The following is a 22,298-nucleotide window of genomic DNA, read 5'->3' on the forward strand; positions in this document are numbered from 1 at the left end:
TCAATCAACGCTGATGCTGATTGGCTGATTGGAGCTGAGATGGACGCATGCAGGAAGACGGCGCAGAGCCAACGATACGACAGAAGTAGAATGAAGGCTAATCTTTCAGTGATTTGGTCATTATGTATGGAGGGGATTTTGATGCGTTATTTTTGCAAATAAAGAAAACATTTTTGACTTGGAAATTATAGGGGAAAAAATCTAATTCAAAAAATTTGTCAGGGTTTGGTTGAGGTTTTACGGACCCAAATGCAGAGGTGAGTTTTGTAGGTGTACTGAGATCACTCACAGGCAACTGAGGCAGGAATCCAAAAGTCCAACATAAAAGTACAGAAAAACCAGAACCATAGAGACATCAGGGAAAACATGCTTGAGGAGCCAGGGAAAGACGAGGAACCAGCACTGAGGAACTGCTCAGGGAGAGTATATATGGGAGACTGAACAAAGACAGGACTAATGAGCTGATTGAGAGCAAGTGTGAACAGAGGATCCTAGAAGGAGCTAGGGAAAAGGAGACCAACACAAGGAGGCAACAGAGGGCAACAAAGGCTACGTTCACACTGCAGCCTGAAGTCACCCAAATCCGATTTTTTTTGCCCATATGCGACCTGGATCCGATCTTTTCATGGCTGTCTGAACAACACAGATCTGATTTTTTCCAATCCGACCCAGACCACTTGGCTATGTGGTCCTGAATCCGATACGAATCTGATCTTTTCAAATGCGCCCTATGTCTGAACATCATTAATACCCGACAAACGTCACTATTGTGCGTCTTGCTACGCAGAAGCGGCAAGAAAAAAACTACCAATACAGATGATGATGCGGAGAGCAGTATTTATGTTTAACCATGTTGAAAAGATTGAGTTTTTATGGTTGGAAAAGATCGCTAGATGCGCTCCAGCGCTACCGTCCATGTTTACCTCTGTAAACATGGAACACGCAGGCCTGCTATTAAACAGTTAAACGGAGCTCTAATCTAAAGAAGCTCCTCCCATCATCTCAACACTGAGGTACATGCTGCTCTTTATTTTCTGTCTTATAGAGTATTTTTCTGTTAGTTTTTTCTCACACAGAAATACTGGGATTAAACGATGAAAAAAGCTGAAGAAGACGTGAAGGAACCAGGGAGGCTGTGGATCAACCGAGCCCAGCGAGGACAGAGTCTGGGTTTAATCTCATGAATCAAATTAAATAAACTAAAGATGTCGTTCCAAAAGCTGCAGGACCAGAACATGCGGTCAGAGGTTCGTTCTGCAGCTTTAATTTATCACACAGGGGAGACATGGATGGAAAAACACTAAGTTGGTCATAGAGAAATGCAGACATATGACTGAGTTATAATCTGGTATTAATAAAACAATCTTTAATCTTTATCAACCGAAAGGCCTATCAACTATTTAATATCTCTGTTTCTAAATTGTTTCATTTTCTTCGACAAACTGTCTTCAGTTTTTTTTTTTAGAGCTTTATAAACAAGTCAGACGAGTTTAGATGCAAATAATAAATTCTTTTCTGCTATATTTACACCATTTCCTGAGTAAACTGCAGAGGGAGCGAATAAAGGCTGTCGTTAACGAGCCTAATCGTTCGTTAACGAGTTAGACAGCGAGTTAAACTCGAGTTAAACTCGTTAACGAACGATTAGGCTCGTTAACGATCTGCTCTTTATGTCGCCACAGCGACCGGCTCAGTTTAATTTCCTCCTCGTCGATGAAAGACTCGGACTATTAGACGCATGAACTCCTCGTCTGAAACCCGAATAACTTGGTTTATTTGTGTGTTAAGCATTTGACTAAAACTATTTACCAACAGACTGAGATAATTAACATTTGAAGTCAGAAAAGAAAATTCAGTGGTTAATATCTGATAGCTGATAGCTAATCTAATATCTATCTTTAGATCAGTTTTTGCAGTTTATCATATCTAGAAGCAGCATTTTCTTGTAAAAAGTATATTTGCACTTCATTTGAGAAGGTAAGTAAAATGATGTACCAATGCAAAAGGATTTATTTTTACTTAAAATAATTCAAAGAAACCATTTCAGTTATCATATAAAGGGCAGAATTTCAAAATCATCTTTTTTAGGGATCAAAATACTCATTTATGGGCAGATCATTTACTTACCTGCTCAAATGAAGGGAATGATGTAATTTCAAGACGTTTTTGCTCATTTTTACGTCGGTTTTTGCAGATTGAACTGATTCTAATCTCATCATTAAACTGAAATATACCAAATAAGCCAATTTTTCATTAAATAATTGTATTTTTCCTTAATCTAAGGAGGAAGTTAAGTCAATTAACCATTAAAATAGGGTGATTTATGCTTAAAATAATAAAATAATTATTATCTTCTGCATTATCCTATCCTATAAAGTGAATAATATTCAATTATCTTAGTTTAGGGGAGAAGTAATAATGTGATTGACAGCTCATATTAAAGGCTGATGCAGCCCTTTTAAGACATTTTAACCTGTTTTAGATCAGTTTTTGCAGCAGGGTCTGAGCTGCTTAACAAACAACACGTACCTGTAGAATTTGAGCGAAGGTCCCACAGCGAGTAAAACAAACGGCACCACGGTGTAACTGATGGCGATCTGCGTGCAGGCCCACGTGATGACATCGTAGACGCGCTTGTGCAGGTCGGAGGCCAAAAAGTATGGCCTGATGTTGTGCCGTACCTACAGGACAGAAGCACATTTTAAAACTTTTAGATCAAACTGACCCAGTTTTACTAATCCAAACGTCTTCCCCTCATTACAGTAACATCTCCCGAATGTTCTGCCTTTTGTTCATCCTAGGATCCCTTCAGACGTCTGCCTGAGGATATCAGTACAGAAAGCATCATTAGTTTTTATGCAATAACTGGGTCAGCCTCCTCTGGGTCAACACAGGTTCACCTGCAAGCTGCATATCTATGCATCTTTACATCACAGATAGCCTCATTTGAATATATATATTTTTTTTTATTATAAAAAGTACAAAATATTGAAAAAAAAAAACATGAAATTAAACAGAAAAATCACTCATAAACTTAAGAAATTAAATATATACAGAAAACCAAGGAACAGTATTACTTAAAGACATAATGAGCAGAATTTCCCCCAAAAAAATACAAATATGGATTTTTAAGAATTGTAATAAAGGAACAAATCAAATCAAAGAGGTCAGTCAAAAACAAACACTTCCAAAATAAATTTCCAACCAAATTAGTGGTTGAAAGTATCGCAAAAAGAAATTAAATCAATCAAAATTAATGATCAATGTATTGTCAATTGTATTAATGAAAGAACTTCCTGAAACAAAAGCATTTTCAAACTCAGTGGCAGAAAGAAACTTAAATAACATAAACAAATCTCCATTAAACTAAACTTTTAAACAGCTTAATAATATTTACCTTTCTTTTCTCAAAATGCATAATGTTTCTAGCCAACCATATTGCCATCCTGGCATGACTTAACAAAAAATTAACTAAACTTTTATTTTTGAAATTTACAGCATTTTAATGACTCAGGCTAAGGAGATATTAATGCTAATGGACCCATATTAAAAACAGAGGTTAAAGTGGTTCATTATCAGGCTACTCTCCATTAGATGATTCGGTTTGTGTTTTCTTTTCATGCATCAGCTGCGGTAAACCTAAAGAGCTCTCATGCTAATAGAGTAAAGCTTATATAAAAGTGAATCCATTATCTAAAAAGGCCTCTCACTTCCTATAAGTGGAGAAAATGATAATTGTGGTTACAGATTATCTCTTAGATTTAAAGATGCACGCTCACTTTATATGCCTCTAAAAATAAAAAGCCCCATTTCTATCTTAGCTAAATAAAGTTTAAAAGACCAAAAGTTTGTCATGATAGTGTTTAGATCCTTATTGAGTCCAGAGATGGGAAGTAACGAAGTACAAATACTTCGTTACTGTACTCAAGTAGATTTTTCTGATATTTTTACTTTACTACGTATTTTTATGGCGACTTTTTACTTCTACTCCTTACATTTTTACACAAATATCTGTACATTCTACTCCTTACATTTTAAAAAATTGGCTCGTTACTTTAGTTTTGAATCATTTCAATGGAGTTACCGTTATTATTTTTCACGTCATCAATACCAAATTCAATCTAATTGGATGGGAATCTACGTTGCATTTGACGCACCACTACAAGATGAATCGACAGATTCGGCGGTATTCATTGGCGGCAAATCATAGCAGCTTGGTGGCGGTGGCGTTAGCATAGTAGCATGGACGACGAGATGATTGAAAATGAACACAACGGAGATCTAGTCCTATTGGCAGACATCCATTTAAAATGTAGGCAACGGCATGAAAAAAGTGGTTTCTACTTTTACTTTTATACTTTAAGTAAATTTACAAGCCTGTACTTTGTTATTTTTACTTGTGTAAAGAAGTTTAATCAGTACTTCCACTTTTACCAGAGTATTTTTTAAGTATCTGCACTTTTACTCAAGTGAGTACTTTTGCCATCTCTGATTGAGTCTAAATAGAGTCACAACAGCGGTTCAATTAGCTGTCATGAATAGGCATGGCGCCATCTGCTGGCAGTAATAAGGAAAGACAGATGGTGAAAACAGCCAGCTTGTTATAGATACTGCAAAATCTATCTATCTATCTATCTATCTATCTATCTATCTATCTATCTATCTATCTATCTATCTATCTATCATATTGTTTGTATTTAGACTAAGAATAATATTTTTATCACTAGTTTCAGTATTAATGAAGATAGAAAATCCCCTATTTCATTGGCAAACACTTATTAACCTGCTCAAAATGGAAAAATATATTTATTTCAAGAAAAAAAAGGACTTATTTCTATGTTCATTTTTGCAGTGCTGGAAAAAAAATGTAACGATCTAACATATTAAACACACTGCAATGTATAATATAAGACGATTTCTTTTAGAAATAAGTTTATTTTTTTCTGGATTTGGGAAATGGGGTACATCAATTTAACAATAGAAAAAGATTATTTACATTTAAAATAAAAAAACAACAATTCCATTATCATAGTTGAAGTGCATATTATCCAATCACCTTATTTTAAGGATAATAATTCTCATTCCATCAATAGATCGTCCTATTAAAAGCAAATCCACTTATCTACCAAAATATTTATACATTTTCTATTCTTTTTTGTAGCCTTCCAGTAAAACTAATTTAAGCTCTGGCTAAAACATGATGGACTGCAGACATTTTTTTGAGGTCTGGTTTACGTTCAGAAAAGCTATTTCTAGCTGCTCTGCTGCAAAGAAGCGGTGCTGAAGATGGAAGGTCTTCGGTACTCACCGCTCGGGCGGCCATGGTCATCCCGATGCCGGTGATGAAGGTCAGGTAGTAGCCGGGGTAGACGCCGTGCCACATGGCTGACAGCAGGAAGGTGGCGGCCGTGGGGTTGACGGGACACCGCTCGTAGCAGACACTACGGAAACCCATCGAGGCACATAATCAGGGCTCCGTTAAAAACCAGTTGATCAGAGCTCAGAAACACTTCTGCTCAGAGGTTCATCCACCATGAAGACGAGGAGAAACCTCCTTTTAGTTTCTATATTTTAATGATTATTTGAACTTTTCTTGTTTCAGGGGGAAGCTATGAGGTAAATTTAAACTGACTGCAAGTTTTTTCTAATCCACACAAGATCGAAATTATGTTTACTTACAGCTCAACAGTATTCGGTTAAATTGACAAAAAGTATTTCACAACTTGAGCTCTTTTGGTCGCCATCAATGAGCTTCTAGGATCATTCTGGATGGATATCTGACCGCCTCTATGATCAGAAATCATCTGATTTCAGGTTTTCAGGCTTTGAACTTCACTTTCAGCCGGGATGAGGTTGATTCATTGTTTTAGGAAAAACTAACATCCAGTTATTTCAATGTTTAAACCAACCTGCTGCCTGTTTGAGTTGGAGAAAATGAAGCGAGTCGTCATTAGTGCACGTAGCAAATTAACCCCATGGCATGATACTACCTCTACCGTGTTTAACAGTCTGTAACATAATTGGAAGATGGAATACTCCTAAACAGAGAAGCCATTTTAGGATGATCGGTGTTCCTGTTAAAAAGGCTAAAAAGGGGGCGGCGCTAGTAAATTATGGACCGTTACCCGGTGCTTTTGTGGTTTCTAACTCAATCTCCTCTCCTTGGTTTAGAGTCTGTTATTAAATATTCCAACTGAATCATGTTTCAGAAAACACAAATAAAGTCATTTTAGGGGAAGACCTGCTGCCTACACTGCAAAAACTGAAGAACAAGTATTTTTCGCTTGAAATAAGCAAATAAGTAAAACAATGGAATCATTGATGATTTGTGTCATTAATAACAAACCCATATGTATAATATATATTACCTAATTTAAAGGGCCAGAATACTGACTTAATTGGCAGATCATCTTATTTATAATGGTCAAATTAAAGCCTAATAGAAATATTTTAAGAAAGTTTTACTTACGTTTAGTCCTTTTTTTTGCAGTGTCTGATATCTGAACTGCAAAAATTAAACTAAAATGAGGTAAAACTTTCTTTAAAGGTTTATTTCTAGAGAGAGTAAAATGATACACTGCAAAAAAGGTCTAGAAAAAAGTAAAAATCTCTTAATGTCATGGTATTTACCCTTAACCTGAGTAGGTAAATGAGATAGTTTGCCAATAGAATGAGATTTTTTACTCTTAAAATGATTAGATAATCTAGACTTGAAATAAGACAATATGGCAATTTTGTTTTTCTTCTTTTAAATGTAAATTGTCTTGTTCCGTTGGCAAAGTGTCTCACTTACCTCCTCAAATAAAGAAAAAATGAACTTATTTTAAGAAAAAAGTACTTATTTAGATTTCGATTTTTTTTTTTGCGGTGTATGCTTAACTTTACACTGGAAACTTAAAAATATGAGTCAGACAGTTTCTATATAAAACATGTAAAAAATCTCTTAAAAACAAAAAACATTTTCCCTTCATTTGAGCTGGTAAATAAGATGATCTGCCAAAGAAATGAGTAGCTTTGCCTTTAAAATAAGATCATTTGATAAACGTATGAACTTAAAAGAAGATGCTGGAGTTGTTTTTTCTTCTTTTATAGGCAAATCTCATTCTCATTCAATTGGCTTAAATCATGGGGGACTACATTTATTATTTTTTTTAAATCAAGATATTTATGTTTTATTTTTGTGATAAGGGATAAGACTGTATGTATGTGATGTAAAAATAAGCAAAAATCTTCTAAAATGAAAGTATTTCACCATTTTTGGAGCTTGTAAATTTACATAATCTTCAAATGGACTAAGCATTTTTGCCCTAAGCTGATTAGATATTATGAACGTAAAATGAGATAAAAGAGTCGTTTTTTTCTTACTTCGATGTACACTGGAAAAACAATCTAGAAATAAGTAAAAATTTCTTAAATTAAGTGTATTTACCCTTAGTGAGAGTAGGTAAATTAGGTAGTTTGTCAATGGAATGAGTAATTTTATTCTTAAAATAAGATAATTAGATAAAATGCACTTGAAATAAGACAATGTAATTTTGTTTTCTTATTTTAAATGTAAATAGTCTTGTTCCATTGGCAAAATGTCTCTTTTACCTCCTCAATCCAAGAAAAGAATGCATTTATTTCAAGAAAAAATGACTTATCTAGAATTTGTTTTTTCCAGTGTAACTAATCTTATCAAGTAGCAAATCATTTAAGAGCTAAAAATCTCCCTCCATTCAGGTCCTCTAATTTACCTGATCAAATTAAGGATACATTTATTTTAAGAAGTTAGATCAGTTTCTGCAGCGTAAGGATAATCTATGATCTGAAAGGTCACGTCAAACATTTTAGACCAGTTCAACAAAATCTACAAAACAGTGCACTGGGAAAAAATTTTATCTAGGTAAGTAATTTTATTTTAAATTAAGTGCATTTGTCTTTGGATTAAGGAGGTAAAAGACAAATTTTGCTCATGGAAAAAAAAAACAGTTTACATTTAAAATAAGAAAACAAAAATGCATTGTTTTATTTCAAGTGCATTTTACCTAAATATCTTATTTTAAGAGTAAAAATACTCATTCCATTGGCAAACTATCTGGTTTATCTACTCAAATTAAGGGTAAATACACTTAATTTAAGACATTTTTACTTATTTCTAGATTGTTTTTCCAGTATGGAACAAAAGATCCAGCAAGAATAGTTTGGAGAAAAAAAAAACCCATGATGACCACAAAAAAATATGACTTTATGGTGCAGCTTGACAAGATATAATCGATCAGGCGTTGCTCTGGGTAGCTCTATATGTCTATTCCATCATTTGACCCTGTGTTGAAGACAGGAAACCCTTAAAACAGTCAGATTTGATGTTTTTTTTTTATAAAATCATCCCAACCTGAAAAAGGTAAAAGTTCAAATGCATCATTAAAAAAAAAAAAATCCAAACTGAACCTGAGATTCCTGCTGCTGAGAGCCGGTCGACATCCGACCGGAGCTGTTACCTTTTAAGCCACTGAGCCGTTTGGATGTTCCAGTTGTCTAGAAAGAGCTTGAAACTTGTGGCAAACTGAAATGAAACGCAGAATAAACAAAACGTCATGAATCAGGTGAGAAAATAGAAAAACCTTTATGTGGCGTATTAAAAAAAAGAAGACGTCATACCTCAATATCCAGTATTCTGAGGTTTGAAATGAGGTCCCACCGCGGGGAGCCGTCCGTGTCGTAACCGTTGAAGCCGAATCCAGCCGCGTTATTTATGGCATCGGCTGCAGGAGTCAGATAAAACAGACAGTAAGAGGAAACACAGGCGTACACTGGAAAAGAATCAAAATCTAGATAAGTCATTTTTTTCTTAAAATAAGTGCATTTGTTCTTAAATTGAGAAGGTAAAACAGACATTTTGCCAATGAAACAAGACAATTTACATTTAAATAAGGAAACACAATTGCATTTTTCTTATTTCAAATGCATTTTATCTAAATATCTTATTTTAAGAGTAAAAATACTCATTCCATTGGCAAATCATCTCATTAACCTGCTCAAATTAAGTGTAAATGCACTCAATTTGAGAAATATTTACTTATTTCTAGATCGTTTTTCCAGTGTACAGGGCTGACTGTATGGATTCAAACAGGCTGCAGTTCTCGTATGAACACTAGGTGGCAATGTTGCATCAGGAAAACACTATTACAGAATTTATTTTTGTTCATTTAAAGACTGGATCTCATCAGTCATCTACAAATAAATAAACCTTCTAAATCTACAGACCAACAGGGAGTTCATCTAGCTGATGGGTGCAGACGTATCAAAATAAAAGCCCTAACAGCTGGGGGGGAGTGGGGGGGCCCAGTTCAGACCCCACAGACTGTCACTCTGGCTCCCTGAACAAGACCCTAATCTGCCCCCCAGGCGCTGCAAGCTGCTCCCTGCTCCCTAACAACGCTAGCTAAATACAAATGACCCATTTTGTTGTAATGAACATTTTTAATAGCTGATCAAGTTAAAACACAACATGCAGGAACCTCAGAAAGAGGGAAAAAAAATCCGTATTTATTTACACATTCCCTCAAAACACAAATGGTGGAGTGAGGTAGGAAAAAATAAACTTTTCATTAAAAGTACTTTGTTAGAAAGCTAAGCGCTAACGTTAGCGCTAAGGCTGAGAGACTCTTGCTACAAACCCTTCAGTCATTTTTTAATATTTCCAGGTTAAAAAACAGTCAAGAAAACTAGAATACAAACAATATTCTTCTCCAGCGTTCAGTTTCAGACACTGGTTTACAATCAAAACATCTATTTGAAAGCACTACTGTAAAAAGCATCGACTTCCTGTATCAGCCACATGAAAGTATTACAGCTGCTATTTACCGCACGTGTTTATGAATGAGGATGTGTGAGTAGAGACAGAAGGGTCTCTGCTGATAGAAACACAGACGACAGAGCAGGAAATGTGTTTAAAGGACGACTCACCCCAAAATAACCCCTTTTTTTTCATGATGTCTATATAGACCTGTCGACATTTCCCAAGAATTATTCTGACAATGTATTGCACATTTGTTAAATACCTGTCAGTCCAATAATTTTTTTTATAATCTAATTTTAAATTGAAATTAAAAATATTTTGAAATACATAATATATATTTTTTAAATGTGCAAGATAAATATTTTATATTTAATGAGTAAAGCATCATTCCATTTTTCATCAGATTGGTGACGTCATTTCCGCTCTAGGGCGTAAAAATCTTTGCCCGCTGACTCTCGTTAAAAGTCGTCCATGCGCAGCAGCTCCTCGGCAGTAGAAATATATAGGAGGGTTTAGGCCGCGGATAAGCAGTGACCTGAGGTGGCAGGAAGTGGATTTGCAGGTGATTGACAGGTCGAGTCACGGGAGTAACAGACGCATTGGAGAGAGAGAGACAGAGACATGGCGCAGGAAATGTCTTTTTCTAGGACCTGGTTTAGCTCCAAGGCTAGGCTAACTGCATGTAGGGAGGCTAAGGCTTTATTTTGCTTTCCCTGCCTCCTTTTTCAGAAGTCGGGATCTGAGCCAGCATGGATAAAGACAGCGTGGACTGATTTAAATCAAATTAGAAAAGGCAAAGAAAAATAAACAATCTGGGATTCACAAGGAAAATAATAGAATCTAGTTTACTTTTTCTAGATGTTTGTTCATTTGCATAGTTGCTCTTAAATAAACACATTCTCAGAAAATAAATAGTTTTTATATATCAAAAAACAATAAAGCTGACTAATATCTTCATTATTAAACTGGTAGATTATATTTTTAGGTTTGTGAAACACTATTGGAGCATGCAGAACACAGATTTACCTTCACAGAGCCTCAGAAGGGCATCAAGTGTTTTCATAAATATACTGGTGTGATAACTTAGTATACGTTTGATTGGTTTTTGGTTTACGTCTAATTTGAATTTAAAGCCGCCCCTGCAGAAAACTCCACCAGCCGCCATTTCTAATTACTTCCTCCTAGACAGCACAAAAAAGCTAGACGTAACACAAAGTATTGTTGTAATCTTACCAAGAGTCCACACGAAGTAGTACTTTGGCCTCAGAGCGAGCATTGCCAGGTAAAGGTAGACGACCTGCAGGTAGAAGGGCGTGGACTTGACAAAGTGGTCGTCTATGGAGTAGTGCACGGGGAGCAGCCTGTAGAGCGACAGGTAGGTGGCCAGAGAGATGGCGCACGTGCACAGCTTGGACACCACTGCATGCTGGGAGGGGTGGGAAAAAAGGGCAATAAAAAAAACCTTATTTGATTATGAAACATTACAAGCTGTTATGCTGGAAAGGGCGGATGAAATTTGATCCCTGCCCCTCAGTTAGATGGAGAGTTTTATTCATTTACTGGTTGTTTATCTTAGATTATCGATGTGTAAAAGAGTTTCTTGTATTTATGAGAAACTAACAAAATGATTTATAGTTAGTACGTGACAAAAAAAATTGAATTTGATTAAATCTCAACACCAAGGATGTTTCTCTTTAAAGTACCAAAGAATCAGTTTTAAATAATGAATATGTTACTGTAGGCAGGGGCGGATTTAGGAAATTTGGGGCCCTAGGCAAAGACATGCAGGGGGCCCTCTGAATGGAGAAGACAACACATAAAATAAAGATAGAGAAATGTTAATAGAATAGACATCCATTATCTGTTCTAGGTTTTGTCCCTTTTCTTCTTGTTTTCCTCTCTATGTTTTGTACTCAGCTGACTTTTCATGCTGTCTCTAAAGGAACGAAAGATTTTTTCCAAGCACTAAGCTCACTTAGCTGATTGCTCCTTACTGTGTTTCCAAAAAGGCCAAAGTAAATAACCCAGTCCTTCTTTTCACTGTAGACAAGCCATGATCTGCTTATCTGTTCTCCATTTTTTATTTGGATGACAGGGCTCGATGTTAACCATCGCCCGGGGCAAGTCGTTTTTATTGTCGGGAGATTTTTTTTTTTGATCATTGCACTTGCCCGGCGGGCAAATGCAATGATCAAAAAAAAAAAATGTATTTATCACTCAAAATTACTTTAAAATCACCGACATTCACTGAAAACGACCCACAAGCGTTGCCGGCGCCATTTTTGTTGTTTTGTAAACATTCTCGCGTGATTTGAAAAAGCTGCGTGATTTTCCGCTAGATGACGTGACTTTTCTCTCCTTGGGGAGAGAATTCTGCAGAGCAGCAGCTGGATGATGAATTTAATCTATACTATAATACACGCTAGATTAAAAATGATCAGTCAGGGATTAGGAAAATAATAATAATAACTGTATGCGCACAGTGTAAATATTTCTATCATATGGCAGTCTTCTGTACAGTGATAGGTCATACATTAAAATATGTTCATAAAATTTTTTTCTCTTAGACATTGGAGTGGTGCATTTAAATGTTTTAGAGCTAAACATGTTAAATTGGTGAGTAGTAGTAGTGTAAGTTTTTAACCTTTTTTTTTTAGATTTTTAACATTAAAGCAAAGTTTCGTTTGAAAAGAATGTGCAGGAAGGATTGAAAAGCATGTTAACACGGTAATGCACTGCAAAAACGATCTAGAAATAAGTAAAAATGTCTTAAATTAAGTGTATTCACCCTTAATTTGAGTAGGTAAATGAGATAGTTAGCCAATGGAATGAGTATTTTTACTCTTAAAATAAGATAATTGGATAAAATGCACTTAAAATAAGACAATGTAATTGTGTTTTCTTATTTTAAGTGTAAATTGTCTTGTTCCATTGGCAACATTTCTCTTTTACCTCCTTAATCCAAGAACAAATGCACTTATTTTAAGATAAAAATAACGTATCTAGATTTAGCTTTGTAGGCTTGAGTTCATTATCTGACGCATGCATATACACACCAGGAACCTGGAAACTTACTGAATTACAAAAAAACATTTAAAAAACAAACATGTTTCATTGATATATATACAAAAATAAATATTAGGAACTATATTTATCAAACATTATACTGGGCAAGTAAAAATCAACCCCTGGATGAAATAATAGCTGCATGAATCATGACAGCAGACAAGATAGAGGAGAGCAGGAGGCGGGGTTACCAATCTACTTGCTCTGGAGAGCAGAGTTCGCTGCTTTTACATGTTAGCAGTAAAAGGTCGCTAGATTTAGTGCTAGATGCTTTTTTGTAATAAAGCGCTAGAAGGTTCTGAAAAGTCGCTAAATATAGCGAATAAAGCGCTAAACTGGCAACACAGCTCTTCCTGCCATTTTTTATTCAAACCTTTCTGCACATGTGCAGCAAATGGACTGATCCAATCTGGTGGACACTGAAGGGGGGGCCCTGAGACACACTTCATATTATCAGCGTTCTGATGACATTTTAACGAAAGGATTTTTATCAAAAACAAAAATAATGTGCAAAAATAGGTAATAGCTGTATTAACCATACATGGAAACAGAGTTTTATGGGCAACTGCCTAGTATTGCCTAATGGTATGTCTGACCCTGACTATAGGGACGCAGTAAGAAATCAGCTGTTCACTGAATTAAAAGCAAAGCAAAATGATAATACATAAAGACATAACAAATCTTTGTTATGAATTCAATTTCTATAATGCGTCCGAATCTAATAAGCTTATATTTCTGTTTTAAAAAACAGACAAAAAAATCTGATTATTTTCAGTTCATGTTTATCTCACAATGCACTGCAAAAAATCTAAATCTAGTGAAGTCATTTTTTCTTAAAATAAGTGCATTTGTTCTTGAATTGAGGAGGTAAAAGAGACATTTTGCTAATGGAACAAGACAATTAACACTTCAAATATGAAAACACAATTGCATCGTCTTATTTCAAGTGCATATTATCTAATTATCTTATTTTAAGAGTAAAAATACTCATTCCATTGGCAAACTATTTCATTAACCTGCTTAAATTAAGGGTGAATACACTTAATTCAAGAATTTTTTTTTTCTTATTTCTAGATCGTTTTTGCAGTGTGGAAAAATGATCTAGAAATAACTCAACATTTCCTAAATTAAGTGTATTTATCTACACTTTGAGTAGGTAAAGAAGATTATGTGGCAATGGAGTATTTTTACTCTTAAAATAAGATAATTGTTTTTTCTTATTTTGAATGCAAATTTTCTTGTTCCATTGGCAATATCTCTCACTTTTGTCCGCAATACAAGAAAAAAAAGACTTATTTTGAAGGAACATTTTTGCAGTGCAAACTTAAAAATAGCTGAATTACCTCAAATATTTTTTTTTTAAGTTAATTGCTTCACTGGAAAAACAATCCAGAAATAAGCGAAAATGTCTTAAATTAAGTGTATTTACCCTTAATTTGAGTAGGTAAATGAGATAGTTTGCTAATGGAATGAGTATTTTATACTCTTAAAATAAGTTAATTAGATACTATGCACTTAAAATAAGACAATGCAATTGTGTTTTCTTATTTTAGGTGTAAATTGTCTTGTTTCATTGGCAAAATCGCTCTTTTACCTCCTCAATCCAAGAACAAATGCACTTATTTTAAGAAAAAATTACTTATCTAGATTTGTTTTTTTTCCAGTGTTTAGATTCACAACAATAAAAATCTGAATTGCGTGTTTTTACTTAAAGCTTCTCTAAATCATTTCCTTATAACCAAAGTGAGCAGAGTAATGATGAGAGCAGGGATGTACCTTCGGCGAAGGTTCGCTCTGCTTGACCTTTCCGTTCTCCTTGCCGTTGGCGTTCTCCTGGTGCCGCCGCTGGTAGGACGTCCCTTCAATGAACGCCATGTAGTCGTTGTAGGAGCAGGTGGGGCCGGCCAGGATGCCCATGAAGTTGCAGTTGTAGCTCAGGTACTCCAGCAAGCTGGGCATCCGGCTGTGGAGGTCAGGGAAGATTATTTCCAGGAAAAAACACCGTTTAGTGAACACGTTGAGAAAAATATGGCGGAGGCTGAAGTTTCTGTCTGGTTCATTTTTTTGGTTTTCAAAATAACAAAAATAATAGAAAATAAGAAATTACATGCTATTTTTTTTCTATCTTCCCATAAATTTTTGTTGTTTTAAAATGTTTATTAGCGTTTCTCACAGTTGTTTACATCCACAATGTACATGAAAACATCACATTCAACACAATATACACTGGAAAAAATTCAAACCTCAATAAGTCATTTTTACTTAAAAAGGACATACCATGTGACAGACATACCATGTGACATACATTTTTTTGGCCATTTCTCTCACCAGCGCCTAGAGGCAAGAGCGGTCAGCATTTCCAATATGGCTGTCCTTGATGTGGATGTGCAGGCTGCAGCAGGATGTACTTGGAACTGCTGCTAGTTTTCCTCACATGCCTTGAAGATGTTTAGTGCTGCTACCACAGATGATCTCGCTCTCCAAATGGAATTGAACGTTTCAGATTAGCTAGAATGAATAGAAGGGGTAGAGAGTAGCGATACTGCTACATCACTTTATTGTTTGGCCTGTGCAGCCCTCAGCTTTGTGAGTTTTTTTTTTGGCGGGTAGGGGGTTATTTCCTAGCCTGGGTGCCATTCCGAACTTAGTCCCGCCCACAAGGTTTGAGGTCGGGAAGTTCGGTCTGGCATTGCTCCATAGTAGCGCGAGTATGATCGCCCACTCTCTGGTGATCCAATCAAATTGTCAGGGCGGGCTTTATACGATGATGGACAGATGATCAACAGTAACGTAATCAACCACGTCACCAAAGCGCGCTTGGGTGACAACAACAATGGCTGCCGCTGGAGAGTTGAGTAGATTCTGCTATTAGGTCTGTTCTAGAAGATATCGACAGAACATTAATTTTAAAAGAGGAACAGAGAAACGCGATCAAGGCTCATCTTCTTATTCTAGGCGTGCAACTGCACACTTTGATTTTTGTTGACAACAACTATGCGTCGCTTAACATACGTCACGCACTCCGTTGCTCTTATTGGTTGTAGATCTATCCAATTGAGTGCAGAGGCATTTTTTTTCCTGGTTCGTTCGAAACACGCCCCATAATCACAGCTCTATGGAGCAGCATCAGACTCATATTCTGACTAGAATTGAGTAGGACTACGTCAGGCTAGTTATTTCGCTTAATTCTGTGACATTTCTGCTAAAATATTAATAAAAAAAACGTTTTTAAAGTTTTTGTCAAGTGTATTTTTCCCATACATTCACTACACCTAAATAATGAAATTCATTCTAGCTAAGAAAAACAGACTAGTTTTAAGCCTTTAAATGAACTGGTATCAAGTACATTTAGCCTTGTTTTTAAGCCTGTTGTTTGCTTGTTTTGAGCAATAATTGGTTAGAGGACATTTAATTCTAAGCAATAATGACTAATAAATGAGAATGAATTGCTTAAAAAGAGAGAAAAAATCTTAACAAGTAAAAGAAAAAATAGATTTTTCTACTTGATTTAAGTTTTTTTGGATGCTTACTACTAGGATATTATGTTCTTGTTTTAAGAAATCTTTTAAGAAGTCTCATTTGCTTGCTGCACTGGCAGATTATTTTGCTCAAAATAAGCAATTATTCACTTAAAACACTGTATTTTTTTCTTATTTTTTAGAAGGCATTTTTTGTTCTGCACTATGTTAATTAAGATCAGCTGCATTTCATCTCCATCAGAGAAGATTTAAGACCATTTGTTAAGCAGGAGGGATGGATGGGGGATTACAGGCATTCCCACATTATGATTCACTCCAGAGCAGCCGGTGTCTTTGGTTTCCTAGATACGGAGAGCTTAACTGACAGAGAGAAAGCGAGCAGGAGGGAACGTGATCATTCCCAAAGCAGACAGCGATAACAGCTCCGTTAAAATACCATCAGAGCTGCAGTTTGCCGCTCTAACGAGCAGCAAACCTGTTTATTCAACCCTGAAGCATTAAAACATACCTGAATCACGTACCTGATAGCTAGGTATTTCTGACTGGGAGTAAGCTGGCCTTCCCTGCACTTCGACAAACCTGTGTGGAGAAACAGAGACACTTTAATTACAATGCATGAACATCAGCATGATGCACGGCGGGGAGGGGAATCAGGTTTTGAGGTCAAAGAGTTCAGGTTTTAGAGGCCTGAAAGTTCCCTTCCAGCAGAGGTTGCTGCGTTAAAGGAGACCTGCAGGTGTTGAACTCATCAGGAAAAAGCTGTGTGAACAACGACATGCTTCACTAATCCAACGGCTGCGTTCACCAGGAAAAAAAAAAAAGCAAAGTGAGCAATAAAAAAATAAATCCAAAACATTAAAGAGGTATACGGTAGTTTGGGCTCTTTACTGTTTAACTGCATCATGCTTTAACACATTGAAGGCTTGTTTATGGAGAGGACATACGCTTCCCTTCTTTATGAAAGCCATCATCACAGCTAGTTTAGGCCTCTTTGTGCTCAAACCGCTGCCAACAGCAGACAGAGGAAGGCAAAGAGGGCACCCTTGATCGTAAATCCATTACATAACCACGCCTGCGCTCTGTTTCTGCTCCACTGGTTCACTCTTGATCTGCTCTTTCACTTCTGTCACAACTGGCACCTTGGCATCTAGAGGTGCACGCACACATGCCGAGGAGCAGAAAGTGTCTTACCGTCACGGATCTCAAAGGCCATGCTGGTGATCTTCTGCGTTATAACCATCATGGGCCTGAAAGCCAAAGAGATAATAAGGACATTTACTGAATTATTCTACAGCATTTCATCATATTAGACTTAGTGAAAACGGAAAATGAGAGGAATCCTCACTTTTCTGCATATAAGAAACAAAACATCAATATCTGTTCATCTGGTTTCATGCGATACGCGACACAAAGTAATGCAACTTTGTTAGGAAGTAAAGCTTCAACTCTTTAAGGCCAGAGGGTCTGAGGAGCAAAGTCCGCCTGAAATTACATGTGAATTTAAGCAAGTACAGCTCCCAGACTATAAATAGGAAATACAGTTGTTTCCATTTGTATGGCAAAAAGACATTGAGGAATATTTTTCAGCTTGAACCATTATTTTAAATGTCACCATTTCTGATTTATAGGTGATTTTATAAAGAAAAAAGTTTAAAAAAATGTGCCTAACCAATTTTCTTTCCGAAATAAATCCTGCAAAACACCATGAAAACCCATTTGAAACTCTGGATGAAGCATCAGATTTTATAGATCCACATCTTGACTATAAGTCATGCGAATTTGGACTGAATAAGTTAAAGCAGATTTATTCCACAAAGGTTTTATTGGGCAGTTTGCCCAATTAAAAAAAAAAGAAAAAGAAGCTGATATACATTATTAGAGACCTTCTGCATAAGAAAAATTTAGCTGTTGGTGAATTAAAATTTAACAATAATATCAACAAACTGAATAGAAAATAAGAACACAACGGAAAAAATTTAAATCTCAATAAGTAATTTTTTCTTAAAATAAATGCATATTTTCTTGAATTGAGGAGTTAAGTGTGAAACTTTGCCAATGGAACAAGACAATTTTCATTTAAAAGAAGAAAAAACAATTGCATTGTCTTATTTCAAGTGCATATTATCTAACTATCTTATTTTAAGAGTAGAAATACTTATTCCAAATTATCTAATTTTATCTACTCAAATTAAGGGTAAATACACTTTCAGAAATGTTGACTTAATTCTAGATCGTTTTTCCAGTGTAACAGAGCAAGCTTATGTAACATATGCCGGTTACATCACCTGAAATGGTCACGCAACTACAGCTGACCCCTCCTTAAGAGGTCTGAGCCTCTAGTTTCCAATGATGGCGGCCATTAGGGGGTGTGGCTAAAAATGAACACCTGCTGTTGTGTTACTCCTGCAGAGTCAGACACGTCAGGTGGAATTTTAAATCTCGTTTTATTTGTTTACACAGCTATAAAACAAAAAGCACTTGTGAAAAAATAATTTTGAAACACGTTTTAGATATTTTAAAGCCCTGTTTGAAAGGCGTGTGGATGAAACACTGTGTGACTGAGTTTTGGCCATTTCTATGAATAGATCAAAATGAGCAGCTGTCAGTTGGCCTCATTTTTACTAAAATACTTTTTTTTCCCAAAGCTTCTAATCAGCTGAGCTTTGTTGTTTTTTTCCAGCATCATTCTCTCCGGTGAAGAAAAGCATCCCCACAGCATGACGCTGCCACCACCGAACTTACTACCTATTCAGGGTTCCTACAGCATAAGGCAAGTTAAATTCAAGACTTTTTAAGACTTTTTAATGCCACTTGAAATAAAAATTTAAGACCAAATTCACAAGAAAAACCTGCTTGTGACAACTTAACCCAAAGGTTTATTTTAACATAAACCACTGCACTAATGTTTCAAATTTTGAAAAGCTTCCCATACAGGAAGAAAGCTAAAAACACACAAATGACAGATATACACTCACCGGCCCCTTTATTAGGTACCCCATGCTAGTAACGGGTTGGACCCCCTTTTGCCTTCAGAACTGCCTCAATTCTTGGTGGCATAGATTCAACAAGGTGCTGGAAGCATTCCTCAGGGAGTTTGGTCCATATTGACATGATGGCATCACACAGTTGCCGCAGATTTGTCGGCTGCACATCCATGATGCGAATCTCCCGTTCCACCACATCCCAAAGATGCTCTATTGGATTGAGATCTGGTGACTGTGGAGGCCATTTGAGTACAGTGAACTCATTGTCATGTTCAAGAAACCAGTCTGAGATGATTCCAGCTTTATGACATGGCGCATTATCCTGCTGAAAGTAGCAATCAGACGTTGGGTACATTGTGGTCATAAAGGGATGGACATGGTCAGCAACAATACTCAGGTAGGCTGTGGCGTTGCAACGATGCTCAATTGGTACCAAGGGGCCCAAAGAGTGCCAAGAAAATATTCCCCACACCATGACACCACCACCACCAGCCTGAACCGTTGATACAAGGCAGGATGGATCCATGCTTTCATGTTGTAGACGCCAAATTCTGACCCTACCATCCATTTCCAATCTTCTATTGTCCAATTTCGATGAGCTTGTGCAAATTGTAGCCTCAGTTTCCTGTTCTTAGCTGAAAGGAGTGGCACCCGGTGTGGTCTTCTGCTGCTGTAGCCCATCTGCCTCAAAGTTGGACGTACTGTGCGTTCAGAGATGCTCTTCTGCCCACCTTGGTTGTAACGGGTGGTTATTTGAGTCACTGTTGCCCTTCTATCAGCTCGAACCAGTCTGGCCATTCTCCTCTGACCTCTGGCATCAACAAGGCATTTCCGCCCACAGAACTGCCGCTCACTGGATGTTTTTTCTTTTTCGGACCATTCTCTGTAAACCCTAAAGATGGTTGTGCGTGAAAATCCCAGTAGATCAGCAGTTTCTGAAATACTCAGACCAGCCCTTCTGGCACCAACAATCATGCCACGTTCAAAGTCACTCAAATCACCTTTCTTCCCCATACTGATGCTCGCTTTGAACTGCAGGAGATTGTCTTGACCATGTCTACATGCCTAAATGCACTGAGTTGCCGCCATGTGATTGGCTGCTTAGAAATTAAGTGTTAACGAGCAGTTGGACAGGGTTACCTAATGAAGTGGCTGATGAGTGTATTTGAACAATTATTTAACTGAATTCACAAACTTTGTTTCAGCAGGGAACAAAACAAATCAGTTTTAAAGCCCCAACATAACCAGTGCTAAGTCTTTTTTGCAGCTATTTTTCTTTGTATGGTTTTCTTAGTATGTTTGATTTGGTGATAAGTGGAGGCGTTGCAGAGACAAGGGTGGAACTAAACTGAGAAATACCGGCTGTTTCTCTGTAACTCCATTTTGACGCTTTGTGTTTCGTGCTTCGCATGTTCGACTCCACTGCCTTAATTCCCATCGTTCTGAGCTTGAATGACTTCTTGCACTAAATCCACTGAGCCTCATGTATGTTCCCTGGTTTTAGCCATGGAGAAAACTCTTGGCTGGAGACAATTTTGGTTACATTTACACTTGCTCATATTTTCCAGACAAAAAGTTAATGATGCATCTCCTAAATGTCCCGGCCGCAACAACGCTTTATTGGTTCCGCTATCGGGACGGAACCAATAATACCACAGTCAGTTTTAAAGTTTTATTTAGATTACAAAAATAAATCGTAATAAAAATAATCCTATTTATGATGTTTTAAAAATTAAGACCTACGAAAGACTGATTTAAGACATTTTAATACCAATTAAGGCCTTAGTTTTATTTTGAAGAATTCAATGCCTTTTAAGACTTTTTAAGGACCCGCGGGAACCCTGCTACTGACCCAGGCTTGCAGCGCGATATGATCTCTGACTGGATGACGATATAAGCTGCCTGTTCCCTTTCGTTCTTTATTTCCTCTCAGTTCCTTCATCACTCTGTGACCTTTAGCCTTTGGGCCTGATGTTAGCATTCGTCGGACTGATCAAATGTCACATTAGCAGGAACGATGCAAGCTCACGACACTCTGACAATATTGGTCAACAAGCTTAGTCCGACGTAGAAGCTGTTCCCTGACCTGCCTGCCTGCTGAGGCTGTTTTCCTCAGAAGAAACTAAAACTTTCAGAGAAAAGCTGCATTTCTATTAAAGTGAGCTCACGCACTGATTCCCCCCTAAAGGTGAACAGTCTTGTTATATTACTTTTTCAAACGTATACCCCAGTAGCTCGCTCTGGTTTCATCAAAGGTTTTTACTGTAAGATTACCGCATCGTGTCAGTGTATTATTTATCATCCTTCTGTTACACCCTTTGTTTTTGCTTATAAAGCCTTTCAAATTATATTTGCAATAACAACAGCAGTACAATACTGCACAGATAAGACTGAGCAGTGCTGGGAATACAGTATGAACACAGAGTTCACTGATGCAGGAGCTAAAGCCAGTGTGTTTTCAGATGTGGCTGCTAAGCTGATGAATATGTGAGTAAACGTCCTTATTGACGCTGATTCTACTGATAGCAATCCTGTAATACGCTCTGGAGTCTAAGTAGCAGAGATGGGAAGTAACGAAGTACAAATACTTCGTTACTGTACTCAAGTAGATTTTTCTGATATTTTTACTTTACTTTACTACTTATTTTTATGGCGACTTTTTACTTCTACTCCTTACATTTTTACACAAATATCTGTACTTTCTACTCCTTACATTTAAAAAATTGGCTCGTTACTTTAGTTTTGAATCATTTCAATGGAGTTACCGTTATTATTTTTCACGTCATCAATACCAAATTCAATCTAATTGGATGGGAATCTACGTTGCATTTGACGCACCACTACAAGATGAATCGACAGATTCGGCGGTATTCATTGGCGGCAAATCATTGCAGCTTGGTGGCGGTGGCGTTAGCATAGTAGCATGGACGACGAGATGATTGAAAATGAACACAACGGAGATCTAGTCCTATTGGCAGACATCCATTT

At 36.7% G+C, this 22,298-nt stretch overlaps 1 protein-coding gene across 1 annotated transcript in view; it reads right to left on the reverse strand.

The window, feature by feature from the left end:
- The window catches only part of mboat2a (membrane bound O-acyltransferase domain containing 2a), a 96,302-nt gene that overhangs the window by 1,795 nt on the left and 72,209 nt on the right, over positions 1-22,298 (reverse strand). The window contains exons 5-12 of the mRNA XM_038307049.1: positions 17,518-17,573; positions 16,848-16,905; positions 14,624-14,810; positions 11,015-11,207; positions 8,641-8,744; positions 8,481-8,545; positions 5,309-5,441; positions 2,530-2,681 (exon numbers count right to left, since the gene is read on the reverse strand). Coding sequence (XP_038162977.1) covers positions 2,530-2,681; positions 5,309-5,441; positions 8,481-8,545; positions 8,641-8,744; positions 11,015-11,207; positions 14,624-14,810; positions 16,848-16,905; positions 17,518-17,573 — 948 coding nt within the window. The remainder of the gene's footprint in view (positions 1-2,529; positions 2,682-5,308; positions 5,442-8,480; positions 8,546-8,640; positions 8,745-11,014; positions 11,208-14,623; positions 14,811-16,847; positions 16,906-17,517; positions 17,574-22,298) is intronic.

The sequence above is a fragment of the Cyprinodon tularosa genome, unplaced genomic scaffold (assembly GCF_016077235.1).
Source record: "Cyprinodon tularosa strain WSP-4 unplaced genomic scaffold, ASM1607723v1 ctg6, whole genome shotgun sequence".
Lineage (NCBI taxonomy): Eukaryota > Metazoa > Chordata > Actinopteri > Cyprinodontiformes > Cyprinodontidae > Cyprinodon > Cyprinodon tularosa.